The sequence below is a fragment of the Rhinichthys klamathensis genome, unplaced genomic scaffold (assembly GCF_029890125.1).
Source record: "Rhinichthys klamathensis goyatoka isolate OS25496 unplaced genomic scaffold, OSU_Roscu_1.1 h1tg000072l_1, whole genome shotgun sequence".
Classification (NCBI taxonomy): domain Eukaryota; kingdom Metazoa; phylum Chordata; class Actinopteri; order Cypriniformes; family Leuciscidae; genus Rhinichthys; species Rhinichthys klamathensis.
The window spans coordinates 1,190,417-1,206,734 of record NW_026606615.1 but is presented as its reverse complement, the minus strand read 5'-3'; the positions used below and the strand labels follow the sequence as shown (position 1 = coordinate 1,206,734).

The window sequence follows — 16,318 nt, the reverse complement described above, 5'->3', positions numbered from 1 at the left end:
CATGTACTTACTATAGTAATAACAGTAAATTATGCATAATTACAAGTAGCTAACCCTAAACGTAACTAAAATAGTAAGCAGTTAGTAATTAATATTACTCAGTACTTAAGTGCAATGTAACAACGTCACCTTAAAATAAAGTGTTACCAAATATGATAGCAAATACAAGTGCATAGTGTTTCTTTGGTTGTATAAATAATAGTTCAACTATGTTTCTATGTCACCAAAACTAAATCATTTTTGAATAACATCAGCAGAGTGCTCTTGTATAATTAAGGGAACATTTATATAAAGAATTTAATATAGTTAAATACTTTATATCTCAGACTTTATATCTCAGACACATTCCCACCTTTGCCTTGGCTTCAGAGACAAACATTCCTTTGAAGGAATCTAACAGAATCCCGTTGAAGGCAAGAGCCTCTGAAGGTTGCGATAACATCAGTTTCCTGACCACATCCTCGTTGTACTTGTCAAAGCCAAAATCCTCCAGAACACGGCCATCTTGTCCAGACACTAGCCTATAGCCAAATCTAGTTGTAATTTTGTCAACTTTGACACAGCACAGATCACCCATCATGGAGATACGGTGGATGGCTGCAGTAACCAACATTTCCGCCTGAGGTCTCAACAGGGGTTGCGTGCTTAATCGCTCGGACACGTCAAACCCGAAGGCAATGTCAATATTGCAATCTGTTCAAACAAAACAATAGGTCACAATCTTCAAGAAAGGGAATAGACAAAATAGTTAACATCATTAACAATAATACCATGCATGCATACAATATATGTATAGCACAGTCTACACATTATATTGCCATTTACCATGTTAGTAGACTTTTTGGTAACACTAGAAAAACGGCCCGTCATTAATAGGTAACTATGCAGGAAGTAATGCAGGACAAAATGAGTAGTATTACATATTAACTATTAACTAGTAGTATTATACTATTAACTAACATACAGTAGTTATCTATTAATGACGGACCATTATTCTAAAGTGTTACCGACCAGGTAAGGTTTTCCTAAAATCACATACTTTTATCTACAAAAAAAAAGTGTTTTCAGATTCATCTTGTGGATTTTAAAGTATTTAAATGTTTTGTCTCTAGAGGAAAAAGTAATTTAGCTTTTATTGAAGAATGAATTTTAAATGAAGATCTTTTTGATGAAATCTGAGAGCTTTCCGTCCCTCCATTGACTACGCAACTGACACTTTCAAGTGTTTTTTTTATTAGCCTAATGTCGAACATGCGTTCATGTAACAACACCTGCTCTTGCGTCGCTTCATAAAACTGAGGTAACATGGATTACTTTAATTATGCATCTACTACCTTTCTGGGGTTTGAAAGTGGTAGTTGGTAGAAAGTCAGATTTCTTAAAAAATATCTTCATTTGTGTTCCGAAGTTGAACGAATGTCTTACGGATTTGGAATGACTTGAAGGTGAGTAAATTAAATTTTTGGGTGAACTAACTAACCCTATAACTATTGCTCTGATTCAAAACGTATTGAGCTCCCTCATAAGGCAGCATTTTGATGGTCATATTTGGAAACAGACAGCAGCTCATCAAGTTTAGAAACAGTGCTGACATGTAAAGTATTTAGTACATAATTATAATAATTATCAATTATAGTATAAAAACGAATTACTTACCTTGTATGGGAAAGTTATCTGCTTGGTCTTTACAGAGGAAATGTAACACTTTCCTTATGGTTGTCTTCAGTTCAAGGGTTTCGAAAGTCTCAATGAGGACCCGTTCAGGTGACCCAGCTATTTCACGAAGCTCAGATTTTTTTATTTCATTGCCAACCCCAATAACGGTTATTGCTATGTTCTTGTTTTTGAGATAAGCTAGTGCATTCAAGTCTTTTGGATCATTAGCTTGTCCATCTGTGATCAGCAGGAGATTCTGAGCGACTCCTTCTTCTATTCTGGATCCATTCTCTTTTGTGAAGTAGTGTTTAATTAATTTCAGGGCGTCCCAAGTATTCGTGCCCTGCTTTCTTTGCACAATGTTGTTTATAGCTTGCTCCACTTCAACAAAACTAGTGTATGTGTTCAGGTAAAATTCATGCAAGAGTTTATCGCTGAACTGGGCGACACCCACTCGCCATTTGTCTTGAGCAATATCCAGTTCTTTCACAATGCCAATCATGGTTTGTTTGAGAATATACCAACTTGGTTCCTTAATAGACTCTGATCCATCAATTAAAAAAACCAGGTCGGATACCTCCATCTCACAAACTAGAAAGGGAAACAACAAACATTAGAACAAACAACATTAATAGAGACAAAAACAAAAGCATAGTTCGCAGTGTTGGGGAAGCAACATTGAAACTAGATTGGCAAGCTACTCATGATTTAGGGTTTATTTAAACTTGGTCACTTCAGATCTTGCATTTGTACTGCATATAGCTACAAATATCTCAGAAGGTAGTATGAGACACATACAAGATGTGACTCTAACACTAAGCATCATATGGGGCATAGATAAAGCTTTAAACTGAATTATTGCCACATAACACGGGAAGAGTAGGTCAGATTTATATCTATTTTGCAGTGAAAGATTTATGTGACCAAGTATAAATGGACATCCGATCAATTAAGATGCATGAAGTGATTATGCAGAAATTAAAACGCAGTTACTGACAAAAATTAGCTGAATACATTTAAGCAATTTAAGAGATCAACCTTTTTTTAAATACGGTAACATCTCTTTGATATAATTTAATCAGAAGAACATTCACATGTTGAGCTTTAAGTTAATTTGTTCAAAAGTCTTTGAGCCATACATTTTCAGAATTTTTTTTTGTTGAACAAAATGAACTCAAATAGCATGTCAGCATTAAAAGTGAACAGATTCATTCACACTTAATACAACATAAAAGAATCCATAAAACAAACAAACAGTAACTGGAGTTGAAAAAGAAATGAACATCAATATAACAGGGAAGCTTGTTATTAGAAAATCTACAGCATTTTAAAAACAGCTGAGCTACTGATAAATGTAGCTAAGTTAGTAGCATTGCCATCTTAGCAAGTTATTCCCAAGCACTGATAGAAGGTGATGAGAAATTAAATTTACTTGGTTTGGTAAGATTGCAAAGCTCTTGGGTGATGATTTTTTGTAGTCCACGCAGACCCTGGTAGGTGTTTGCATAGTGCACTCGGCCATTCTCTCCTGCGATCTCCCTTAGCTGGACCTCATCTGCATCTTCAGTACCAATAGCAAAAAAGTTGACTTCTGAATTAGCCAGGGATTGAGGCCAAGTTTCCAGTCCACTTAAATCATTAACCTTGCCATCTGTAATCAGAAATAGCGCTTGGGGTACATTCTTTGCCCGTCGTCCACCATGAGTTGTGTCAAAGTAGGAGAGTGTGTAGTTAAGGGCCCGGGCCGTGTTTCTACTTCCCCCTGAAGATTTGAGGTTTGAGATAACCCTCAGAACATCAGCCTGACTGTTGTACTCCTTCAGGGTGAACTCTGATTGAGGGCTGTTAGAGTAGGTGATGGCGCCAAATCGTACCCGTCTTTCTCCAACCACAGATTTGCCCACCACAAATGACATTAAGTTGATCATTTCCTTGAAACCATCTTTATTGGGATTACCAGAGGCATCCACAAGGAAGATTATGTCAATCAGTTCGGGTGTCTTGCATTCTGGAAAGATATAAGATCATAATGTAAGAAGTCACTTGAAAATGTCACTCTGGCTTTGGTTTTTATATATTTTATTTATTTCATTCATTTAAAACAAATACAACGACAGCAACATGATACACATGAAAGCTGACAATCTTTTAGAAGATGTACACATTAAAGGGATAGTTCACCCAAAAACAAAAAACGAATCCATATGCAGCGGTTATCGATCCAATATCGAGCGGTTTGTTCTAAATCTTCTGAAGAGACTCGATCGCTTTATATGATGAACAGATTGAATTTACTGTAGGCTTTTAATCACATATAAACATTGATCAGCGAACATAAACAGAAGCTCAACCGAACCTAATTGACGCATGAGAACAAACCTCTTGTGGAAGCGTAACACAAGAACGAACCTCATTGGCTCTGTGGTTTTGTGTGAGTTGATGAATGTTTATATGTGAATAAAAGCCTAAATTCAATCTGGTTATCATATAAAGTTGTCTCTCTTCAGAACATTTAGGACTAAACCGCTCAATTCATATGGATTAGTTTTACGATCTCTTTATGAACTTTTTTTTTAAAGCTTCTAAGTGTCAGTTGCTTAGCTGTCAATGGAGGGACAGAAAGCTCTCAGATTTCATGGAAAATATCTTTATTTGTGTTTCCGAAGAAAATGTTACGGGTTTGGAACGACTTGAGGGCGAGTAATTACTGAAATAATTTATTTTTGGTGAACTAACCCTTTAAAAATGTACAGTCCTTCTCTTTTGGCAAAACAGTCATGAGCCGTAAATGTCAACATGCTATTGCCGGTCAGAATCAGATGGACTTTGGAAATGGAGGGTAAGATGAGTCATCAGTACTGTAGTTTTGGTCCAATTTAATGAAGAAAGACTATCTGTTGCAAATGTTTTCACTTTTAAGAGAACACTAGCATTAGATGCCCTCAAAGCTAACAGACATGGACTAAAAACCACTAAACTTAACATCAACTAAAAGAGCTTACCGACATAATGTGATCTCTTTAAAAATCTCAGATTTTGTTTACATACCTGTGTTACATATCTTGAGATGAACCTCACTGCCTAATTTTTTCAGGGAAGCAACTGTGTCTTCAAAGAACACACCTCCGTGGGATCCAGCAATGGCATGAATCTGAGATCTGTTTGCATGTCTCATACCAATGGCAAAGATGTTGATGGAATTGTCTCTCAGGACTTTCGCAGGTTGTGCTACATCATCTCTACTATCTCCATCTGTAAGAACTATCAAGAACTTCAAGGCACTGGAGCGCCCTCCTTTAGACTTATCAAAAGATTGCGATACTTCTGTGAGTGCTTTTCCAGTGTACGTTTTTCCATTCATCTGTCTGATGTTTCTAATTCCCTGTAATAATCTAGCTTTATCATCAAATGCATCTAAGGAAAACTCCTCTTTTGTGTTTGTGCCATACTGAACAACTGCAACACGCTCCTTGTCTGGTCCAACTGCAAACTTTTCTATTACAAACTCTATTATTTCCTTCATGTTTTCAAAGTCTTCAGTGCTAACACTTTCTGATCCATCAATCAGGAAGACAACATCTGCAAAAAGACCTTCACAACCTAAAAATAAGAAATTTATAAAGTGAACACTCATTCTGTGAAAAGAATCTTGAAACAACAATCGGACACCGGCAGGCATTTAATTGCATGCATCGTTATTATTTTAGCAGCAAATTTAATAAAAAATTGTGAAACAACCGTGCAAATATAATATTGTGCAAATCAAATAACAGTGCAAACATTACACATATGCCATAAATTGAATTTCTTACCTTCACATATTTCTGTAAGGATGTCTTCCTTGATTTCCTTGAGAAAATCATAGTTTTTGACATAATACGTTCTCTGTGGACTGCCAGATATCAATTCGAGCTCGGGCACAGATGCACTTTTCACACCAATAGCATAAATGTTGACATTCTGTTCTGTTCTCAGTATTTTAGCAGGAACTTCTACCGACTCTTCTGTCCCTATTGATTCGCCATCTGTGATTACTATCAGCAGCTCACGAACATTTTCGCCACGTGTTTGTACAGCTTCTTTGAATAGCGGTATCATTTCTCTTAACCCCAGATCAGTCCTGGTGCCCCCTCCGTTCATAACGAGATCATCCACTGCCTTTTCCACACCAGCTTTTGTGCTATAGTCGTGTAATCGGAAAACTGTGGTTGCACGGCTTGCAAACTTCACTACCCCAATGCGCACATTGTCACTCCCAATCTCAAACACATCAAGCCATTCAATGATGAATTTCTTCATATCTTCAAAGTCTGCATAGGATATACTTCCTGATTCATCCACAAGGAAGTATATGTCAGCTTTGACTGTTTGCTTGCAACCTACAAAGTAGTGAAAGAGTATTCCATTATGAAATTGGAATTGTGAAACAGGTTGAACATTGTGCTAGTAATAAAAAAAAAGTATATATTGTGCAAACCTGCTAATAGTGCGTCGAGTGAGATTTTAGGTATGATGGCATCCGTGATTTCATTGCAAAGTGTTTTGGTTAAAATCTTCGCAAGGGAATTTAGTTGATCAAAGCGTTCCACATTTAACACAAACTTATTGGGTGGGTAGGATGCAATCTCTCTCAAGTCGTCCTGTTTTGTGTCTTTGATACCAAGCGCAAATACAGTGACGCCTGATCGCCGTAAATCTGCTGCAGCGCTGGCCGCGTCATCTGTGGACTTTCCATCGGTGATAACAACAGCAACCTGCTGAACATACTCATCTTTTCTGCTACCTCTTGCTTTGGTAAACACATGCTCTTTGGCAAACTTCAGAGCAGCTCCGGTGTATGTGTTACCACGACCATACGCCATGCTACTGATGTAGTGCAGGATGTCAGCCTTATCATCGAAGGTGTTCAAGTACACATCAGCTCGAGGGGAGTCGCTATAGAGGATCACAGCTACCTTTATTTTTCCCTCGCCCACGTCGAGACCTCTGATGGTGCTCCCGAGAAAGTTGCGCACAAGTTTGAAGTTTTCGGATCTGATACTGGTGGACTGATCAACAATAAAAGCGATATCTGCCACCACGTCAAACTTGCACTCTGTCAAAAGACATAAGAACTTTAGTCTTTTGGATTATGTAATACATAATAGTTTTTCAAATCTAAAGTTTAATAACACTTTATGAATTTTATTGAAAGAATAGAAGATTATGCAAGCACTCACCCTCTGTGACAGGAACGTCCTCCCATGCGTCAATGGCAGACTTAAGTTTCTGTTGCACTTGTTGAATGTTGCCTACTAACTTGTAGCTGTGCTGTTGACTAGAGATGTCCTTCATCTCATACGGATCAGCTTTGTTCAAGCCAACAGCAAAAACCGTCACTGCATCTTTATTAATTTTACGGGATGCTTGGATGACACTATCATCAGATTCTCCAGCCGCAATGACTAAGAGGAACTGCTTAAAACCTTCAGATACACGGCTTCCAGCAGCGCTGTTTAAGAAATGAGTGCGGACATATTCAATTGCATGGCCAATTCTACGCTCCCCTGTAGGCCTCAGCTGGAGGGTGCGTATCAATGACCCAATCTCATTCTTGGTCTTGTCAGTATTAAGCAGGAACTCCTCTTTGACATTTTCGCTAAACTGAGCCAGGCCGACACGATTAGCGTTCTTTCCCACGTCGAGCTGGTTGACCAGTCTATAGAGCAAATTCCTTATTATTTGCTGCTCTTGTTTAGATGCTGAACTATCAACCAGTATGAAGATATCAGCAAATTTTTTCAAAAAAGCTGAAGAGAATGGAAACAAATAAATTATTTCTATCCAAAACGATTTAAACACTTGATTATACAGTAGATTAACAGTATGATGGGACTGTTGAAAAATGATTGTTGGTTTAACTTAAAAAAAAAATTGGAGTTAATACAATGGAGATTGGTTTAATCAACAGAAACTCAAAATATTATGTTATCTGAACGACATAAATTATCTAAGTTGATTTCACAAAAGAAAAAATCTTGTGATAAATCATGAAAAATTTTTTTTTACAGTATACATTTATGGAAAGTTTTGGTTTTGTTTGTATTCATTTTAAGGATTTTTATATTCAATAATCCCACAGGTATAAACACAAATGGGAAAGCATACAAGGTAAAATGTTACCTTCTGACTGGACGCCCACAGTAAAGCACACTTTGTTGCGCAGGCTCTCTTTTAGACCTTGCAGTTCTTGATAACTGTTAATACTGAATAAGAACTCTTCATGTGGGATATTAGCAATGGTGCGCAGCTTTTCCATGTTGCCTGTTCCCACCCTGATGACAAAGATGGCAACTCCCATATTTCGTAGTCTCTGGGCAGGTTCATCAACAGCATCACTTGATTCCCCATCTGTGATGACTATGGCAATGCTAGGGATATTCTTTCTGGCCAGGTTAAAGTACTTCTCACGGATGAAAGTCAAGGCCTGACCGGTGTTGGTTCCTCCTCTACGGTAGATGAGACCATCCAACTTTTGGTGCAGGTCTCCCTTATCTAAATAGTCTCCAAGTAGGAACTCTTGGTATGTTCTGTCACTAAACTGGGCAAGTCCCACTCTCACCTTATCAGGTCTAAGGTTAAATCTGTCCACAAAAGCATGGAGGAACGTCCTCACTTCTTTAAAATTGTCTCCAATGCTATTAGACGAGTCCACAAGGAGCACAATGTCTGCCTGAGCAGTATCGTTGCAGCCTAGAGTAGCAAATGGAAGAGTTTTAGTTAGACCACTTAATTCTTGTGTTTGTACAAATAGAATAATAGAAATGTCATTTTAAGGATGAAATCGGTATTTGCTGAGAACGTGCTGTCATGATGTTGCCTTGTTGCTTTAACTTGAGATTCCACAACATTTAGGCCCCGTTTACACCTGGTATTAAGATGCGTTTTGGTCGATCGGATCACACATAGACGAGGGAGACGCTTTACACTCCGTCTCCAACAACTTCTGTCCAGATTTCTTTGAGGGGAGGGTGAAAATATATATAGAGTATAGAACAATGTGTTTGGTACGTTTTTCATCCTGAGACCAAACTTGGGTCTTCAGCCGACAAAGTTTAAATCCCGTCTGTCTAGCGTGCGATCCATAATGTTTACTAATTAGGTCAGTAGACGGAGTTATGGAAGCTTGTTTCCGCCACTGAATAAAATAAATAAATAAATAATTGCGACTTTTTATCTCACAATTGCGAGATATGAAGTCAGAATTGTGAGAAATAAAGTCGCAATTGCGAGATATAAAGTCGCAATTCTGAGAAATAAAGTCGCAATTATGAGAAATAGAGTCGCAATTGCGAGAAAAAAAGACAGAATTGTGACTTTTTATCTCACAATTCTGACTTTTTTTCTCACAATTGCGAGTTTATATCTCGAAATTATGACATCTTTTCTCAGAATTGTGAGATATAAACTCGCAATTGCGAGTTATCAGGCCAATTCTAAGGGGGGGGGGGGGAAAAGACTAACTTTTTTTCCCCTCAGAATACTTTATATCTCACAATTCTGACTTTACAACACGCAATTGCGACTTTATATCACGCAATTCTGAATTTATAACCTGCAATTGCGACTTTATATCAATAAATTCTGACTTTATATCTCGCAATTCTGAGAAATAAAGTCAGAATTACAAGATGTAAACTCGCAATTGTGAGAAAAAAAGTCAGAATTGTGAGATAAAAAGTCGCAATTACCTTTTTTATTTTTCATTCTGTGGCGTAAACAAGCTTCCATAGAGAGTAGACGTCTTTTGTGGCTCTTCAAACGCATTCGACCACATGAGTGTTTACACTACGAAAGCTATCCGGTCAAATGCGTTCGACTACCTCTGGGCGTGGTTGAAAGTGGACAAGATCAAAACGTTTTAGACCCCGTTTACACCTGTATTTAGCGTCGTTCACTTGTGATCCGATCAACAAAAAAGCATCTTAATACCAGGTGTAAACTAGGGATTGAACAACTTTTCAGAAGTCATCATTTACGTGATGAAAGTCGAGTCGACATGGACTAGTCGCTGATGATGTCATTAATGAATAAGCCTGAACCTCGTGCTAAAACTGAACGCGGCTTGCCTTGTGCACATTTATGGCGTATGACACAGCGCTGCCCACAAGGATATTGCTCCATAACAGCTTATTTTTATCAGTTGTTTTGTCTGTGGGTAGTTATATTTTTCACAGATTACTGCTTGTTGTAAATCAGATACAGATAAAGTCGCACAGTAAATATGACATTTATATGAATGCATTAGAGAGACAGAGCGATTGAGTGTGAATTAACTCTACCTGTCAACATCTCTCTACTAATAGTGAAGCTGTGAGTTTTAGTTACTAAGAAATATATGTTAGAAGTTAGAACTTTTCAGTTTCTAAGTTATTTTATAGATAAATCACAGAACAGTGTTGACGATACATTTCTACGTTACTGAATGTTTCTGTGTGTGCGTGATATGCACGTGATGTGAGCGCTGTCTGTACGTGTGTGTTACAATGCAGCAGAGCAGAAGGGCAATTAACTCAAGTGTACAGTAAAGCCCTGTCCACACGGACACGGGTATTTTTATAACCGTGACTTTTTTTACGCGGTTCGGCCGTTCGTCCAAACGAAAACGCACTGAAACCGAAAATTTTTGAAAACCCCTGCCAGGGTGAGGATTTTCAGAAACGCCGGTCACAGTGTTGTCGTGTAGACAGTGAAACCGGGGGTTTTGCCTTGCGATGTCAGAGTGTGGGCCGTTATCCGCTGTGTTTGACGTCAGATTTGCGCTTCTGATTGGCCAACGTGGTTAGATGGTATACTATGGGCATCAAACATTTCTTGTGGAGCGTTCTCAGAGTATGCATTTATTTGTCATTATAACTGTTTGGAAATGGAGCGTAAAAGTGGACTTGAAACATTTCTTATCCTTTTGCGCCCTCTATAGGCCCTGATCAGTGACTAGTCCAGGGGTAGGCAAGTTGGTCCTAGAGAGCCGCTATCCTGCAGAGTTTGTCTCCAACACTGAAAAAAACCTCTCCTGCCTATTGGGATGGGAATTGATAAGAATTTAACGATTCCGATTCCATTATCGATATTGCTTATCGATTCGATTCCTTATCGATTCTCTTATCGATTCTCATTGGGTGAGCGAATAAGTACAAATTGTTTGTTTGTATTAACTCGCTTTAATATCTGATCAGAAGACAAACCACAGAGTATTAGGGTGTGAACCTACACTGGTCTCACGGTTCGGTTCGATTACGATTATCATGTCATCGATTCAGTTCAATTTGATATATCGATGCATTACGATGCACTGCATCATCAATTTTCAAATTTACTTCAAAAGTGATGTGTGCGTGCGTGTTCGCCTGTTCGGGAAGTCGCAGTGACAGAAACAGAGACAATTTAGTTTAAGTTTCATGGGACTAAAGTCTGTTTATGCCATTTAGAAAATGAAATTCTGCCAATTTTTGTTTAAAAAAAATGTTCATTTAAAAGCAGCGCTTATTCATCATCAGTGTATGTTACACGTGTTGCTGTGTGGCCAAATGTTTCTGCATAGCCTATTGGAGGTAGTTCCCCCCTTTGACGAAATGGAAATTTTACACGTGTTGCAAGTGACCATATTGTTATGAGGCGCCGTCATCATCTCATTGAGTATGTGCGCGAGTTTGTGTGTGTGTGTGCTCGCGTTTCATATGAGTATGTGCGTGGAGAGTATGTGCGTGGAGAGTTTGTGTGTGCGCGCGTCTCATGAGTATGTGCGTGGAGAGTTTGTGTGTGCGCGCGCGCGTCTCATATGAGTATGTGCGTGGAGAGTTTGTGTGTGTGTGCTCGCGTTTCATATGAGTATGTCCGTGGAGAGTTTGTGTGTGTGCGCGCGCGTCTCATATGAGTATGTGCGTGGAGAGTTTGTGTGTGCGCTCGCGTCTCATGAGTATATGCGTGGACTTCCGCGCATCTCGTGTGTGTAGAGTTTGCGTGTACAGTATGTGCGTGAGCGACTTTAGGTGTGTCGTTGTGCATTTCATATGTATTTGTTTGCGCATTCAGCAGTATGTATGTTTGACTAGTGTATGCAAGTGTTTCATAAATGTGTGCGTCAGTGCGTGAATGAAGTTTGATTTAAGCTCTAGACGGCGCCATACTGTCGTCTTTTCGCGTGAAATATAACCAAACTTTAGAGAGCTTCTGCCTCGATGCCATGTTTGTTGCGTTCTGAACCAAAACAACGCAGCGCGTGTGTGACGTCATGACACATTTGCAACGAGCGGAACCGATAAGCGGAATCGTTAAGCAGGCATACAAACGGTTCCAAGGAATCGATTCACTGGGCACCGGTTCTGAAGAAGAACCGGTTCTCGATTCCCATCCCTACCTGCCTATAGCTTTAGTAATCCTGAAGACATTGATTAGCTTGTTCAGGTGTGTTTGATTAGGGTTGGAACTAAATTCTGCAGGACAGCGGCTCTCTAGGACCGAACTTGCCTACCCCTGGACTAGTCGATGTCAAGCTTAAAGCGTGCATGGCAGAGCAATAACGTAGACTAGTCTTTATAAGGCCCTAGTGTAAACAGGGCCTTATAAAATGTCAACCAATTCTAACTCAAGCTGCTCACTCTTCAAGTAATCACGATTTTCCCATAATAAAATTTCTTACTCAATGAACACAGTTTAAGATATTTTAGATTTAGTCCGAGAGCTTTCTGCCCCTCCATTGAAAATGTGTACGGTATACTGTCCTTTTCCAGAAAGGAAATAAAGACATCATCAAAGTAGTCCATGTGACATCAGTGGGTTAGTTAGAATGTTTTGAAGCATCGAAAATACATTTTGGTCCAAAAATAACAAAAACTACGACTTTATTCAGCATTGTATTGTCTTCCGGTTCTGTTGTGGATCCGCGTTCAGTGACGCCGCTGACGTAACACGCTGCTGACGTGTGTCTGGTGTGTGTGTGTGTGTATTCTGGTTCTGTTGTGGATCCGCGTTCAGTGCCGCCGCTGACGTAAGACGCTGCTGACGTGTGTCTGGTGTGTGTGTGTGTATTCGGGTTCTGTTGTGGATCCGCGTTCAGTGCCGCTGCTGACGTGTGTCTGGTGTGTGTGTGTGTGTGTGTATTCGGGTTCTGTTGTGGATCTGCGTTCAGTGCCGCTGCTGACGTGTGTCTGGTGTGTGTGTGTGTGTGTGTGTATTCCGGTTCTGTTGTGGATCCGCGTTCAGTGACGCCGCTGACGTAAGACGCTGCTGACGTGTGTCTGGTGTGTGTGTGTGTTTGTGTATTCGGCTTCTGTTGTGGATCCGCGTTCAGTGCCGCCGCTGACGTCAGACGCTGCTGACGTGTGTCTGGTGTGTGTGTGTGTGTGTGTATTCCGGTTCTGTTGTGGATCCGCGTTCAGTGCAGCCGCTGAAGTAAGACGCTGCTGACGTGTGTCTGGTGTGTGTGTGTGTGTGTGTCTGGTGCGTCCGAGCTTCGTTCACAGTCTGAAGGAGACGCACGCTGGAAACAAAACAATCTTCGCAAACATGTCTAAGGATTTCGACACAGAGGAAGACTTGCATTTTTTGCCCAGCCATATTTATTTGAACCCGAATACACGGACGCACCAGACACACGTCAGCAGCGTAACTGAACGCGGATCCACAACAGAACCGGAATACACACACACACACCAGACACACGTCAGCAGTGTCTTACGTCAGCGGCGTCACTGAACGCGGATCCACAACAGAACCAGAATACACACACACACACACGTCAGCAGCGTCTTACGTCAGCAGCGGCACTGAACGCTGATCCACAACAGAACCGGAAGACAATACAATGCTGAATAAAGTCGTAGTTTTTGTTATTCTTGGACCAAAATGTATTTTCGATGCTTCAAAAAATTCTAACTAACCCACTGATGTCACATGGACTACTTTGATGATGTCTTTATTTCCTTTCTGGACAAGGACAGTATACCGTACATACATTTTCAATGGAGAGACAGAAAGCTCTCGGACTAAATCTAAAATATCTTAAACTGTGTTCTGAAGATGAACGGAGGTCTTACGGGCTTGGAACGACATGAGGGTGAGTCATTAATGACATAATTTTCATTTTTTTTGGTGAACTAACCCTTTAGTATGCTTTATTCTTTCTAAATGATCAGACTTTCACATAATGACATTATCAAAAATCCCCTAAAAACCAAAATTACATTGACAGTATAGTCAAATCTAGCTTGGAATGTTTTTGATTTGATCCAAGTTCTCAAACTACAAACTTCCTATATAACCTTAGGATTTCAAGCTAACCCTCAAACTATTTTAAATTCTCAGGCAAGGCTATTGTCAAGCTAACATTCAAAGTTTGAAAAAAGTACTTGGAATAGGTATCAATAAAGAGCTTAAAGGTTTTTTTTGCAACTGGCTACTGATCTCTCAGTAGTTCTCTCACAGATATCCAGTAAAGCTGTGACTCTGGAAGTTTTTCAATGTAAAATGTTACCTTTTGACATCAGGATGACCTCTTTTTGTGTTTCCTCCACAGTGGTGCACAGTTCCCGGATCACACTCTGGGAGATTCCCTGAAGAGCTGCAAAGTCTGATACGCTGTAGACATGCTGATCGTACGGCTCGTTCGCGATCTGTCTCAGTAACATCTCGTTTGCATCTTTGATCCCTATGGCGTATATTTCGATTCCCCTTAGCCTTAGCTCCTGAGCATGTGACTCAACCTCATCTTGAGAATCACCATCTGTGATAACAATGGCAATCTGAGGAACATTCTGCTGTGCTCGACTTCCGGCCTCTACAACAAAGTGATGTTTCAGCATGAACTCCAAACCCTGGCCAGTAAACGTCTGGCCGGTTTTATAACGCATATTTTGGATGTAGTTCAGAATTTGCTCTTTGTTCTGGTAAGTGTTAAGCAAAAACTCAGTACGCGGTGTGTCACTGTACTGAACCAGACCGATCCTGATCCTGTCAGAAGCAACTTCAAAGTTCTCTACGAGCGAGGAGAGGAATTCACGGATTTGTTGGAAGTTGTCCAGCCCAATACTGGCAGAGCCATCCACCAGGAATACAATGTCAGCCACTGTCTCCGGTGTACAGACTGAGAGAAAGAAAACAACAATCAGACAAAACTGAAAATAATCATCTCGTATGATCTAGTAAATTCTGCCCCTACCAAGTTGTTGGCCATTGCTGACAAGAAAACATAATGACAGAACAAGGAATCCAAGTAATCCCCAATCCTTCTCCATGCTTGAGTTCCTTGTTCCCTGAAAAAAGAAACCAATGAGGTTAAGTTTCTGCAACACTCGCATCACCAAACAGAATTGTAAATATAATATGATGTTAGCTTTAAGAAAGATTGAACAGATATATTAGGGTAGTAGGGATGTTGTTATATAAATCAAAGGACACAGAAATCTTTCCACTTTCCAACTGATCTTTCCTGTTTTGAATAAAAAATAACACGCAGAATGTTTGTAAAGACTGTCGGGTTGAGATATGAGATCTACAGTTTTGTGTGCATTACTGGGACTACGACCACTTATACGTCCTTACCACACAAGGGCCTTGTACCAAACGGCGCACTTTTTGTTTACTTGATGTTCACTTTATGTTTACCATGTAAACCATGGCCATCACAGGTCAGCAAAACCGCAACAAGTCCGATCAAACTTTATCAAATGCGCACAGATGCAGCAGCATTTGCAGAAATTACACTGACTGCACACAAGTGTAACAACTAGCGAAGCCTAGAAGGCCAAGACTCCATATCTATTCATTGATTTAATACATCGTCCAGATACAAATACATGTCAAATGTGCGCATGTCTCCCAGACAAACATATCAAGGTCAAGGATGATCTAAAACCCATCCATTGTTGTATCATTGATTGTGTGGGCCAGCATTGAGGGGGTTCTCCTCTTGTGGACTTCCTTAGTCTCTGAATTACTCTTACATCCTTAAAACATCTGCCTACAGTTAAGCAAAATATTTACTTGAGATGAAGCTCCAGCCCATCAGATGAAGAACAGACAGACATCTCCAGCAGAGCGGCAGATGAAACGTTTAGGAACATCACTCACTTTCAGGTTCTTACATTATATGTGCAAATTAGTGAACATAGATGTAAATAAATGATAAACTACTACAATATGCTAAACAATTTATGATTTACTTTATCAGTAATTCTGAATGTTAATTAATCAACATTTTTACAAAATATTTGATCAGTATTGAGAAAATTATTAGTTTTATTGACATGCATGAGTATTTTGTACGAGGACACAAGTACTGTCTTGATCAAATCTTTTGTTAAAATGTATCAAATTAATTTTAAAAATGCTATTTAACACGCGGTTGTCTGAATCTGAAATATGTATAATACAATTGTTCAGTGATTGTGTGTACAACTAATATTACAACTGATCAAAAACAAAAGTCACTAAGATTAGAACATAATTCGAAGAAATTATGTAATTAATATATATCTGAATATAGACTAAATGTAGTTTTGCTCTAATAATTATATAAGGACCTCGATGCGAAGCAGAGCTTGAACATCTGAAAGTTAAATACCATGACGATCATATTTAAATTATAATTTTAAACAGTTATAGGAATTATTCAATTCAATATTAC

General features: G+C 39.4%; 1 protein-coding gene across 1 annotated transcript in view; it reads right to left on the bottom strand.

The window, feature by feature from the left end:
- Positions 1-16,318, bottom strand: part of LOC130085068 (collagen alpha-6(VI) chain) — a 39,420-nt gene that overhangs the window by 22,091 nt on the left and 1,011 nt on the right. Inside the window, exons 3-12 of the mRNA XM_056250627.1 lie at positions 14,852-14,945; positions 14,168-14,776; positions 7,819-8,388; positions 6,876-7,445; positions 6,134-6,751; positions 5,469-6,035; positions 4,705-5,256; positions 3,089-3,664; positions 1,657-2,247; positions 353-693 (exon numbers count right to left, since the gene is read on the bottom strand). Of these exons, the coding sequence (XP_056106602.1) occupies positions 353-693; positions 1,657-2,247; positions 3,089-3,664; positions 4,705-5,256; positions 5,469-6,035; positions 6,134-6,751; positions 6,876-7,445; positions 7,819-8,388; positions 14,168-14,776; positions 14,852-14,927 (5,070 nt within the window). The 5' untranslated portion in view covers positions 14,928-14,945. The remainder of the gene's footprint in view (positions 1-352; positions 694-1,656; positions 2,248-3,088; positions 3,665-4,704; positions 5,257-5,468; positions 6,036-6,133; positions 6,752-6,875; positions 7,446-7,818; positions 8,389-14,167; positions 14,777-14,851; positions 14,946-16,318) is intronic.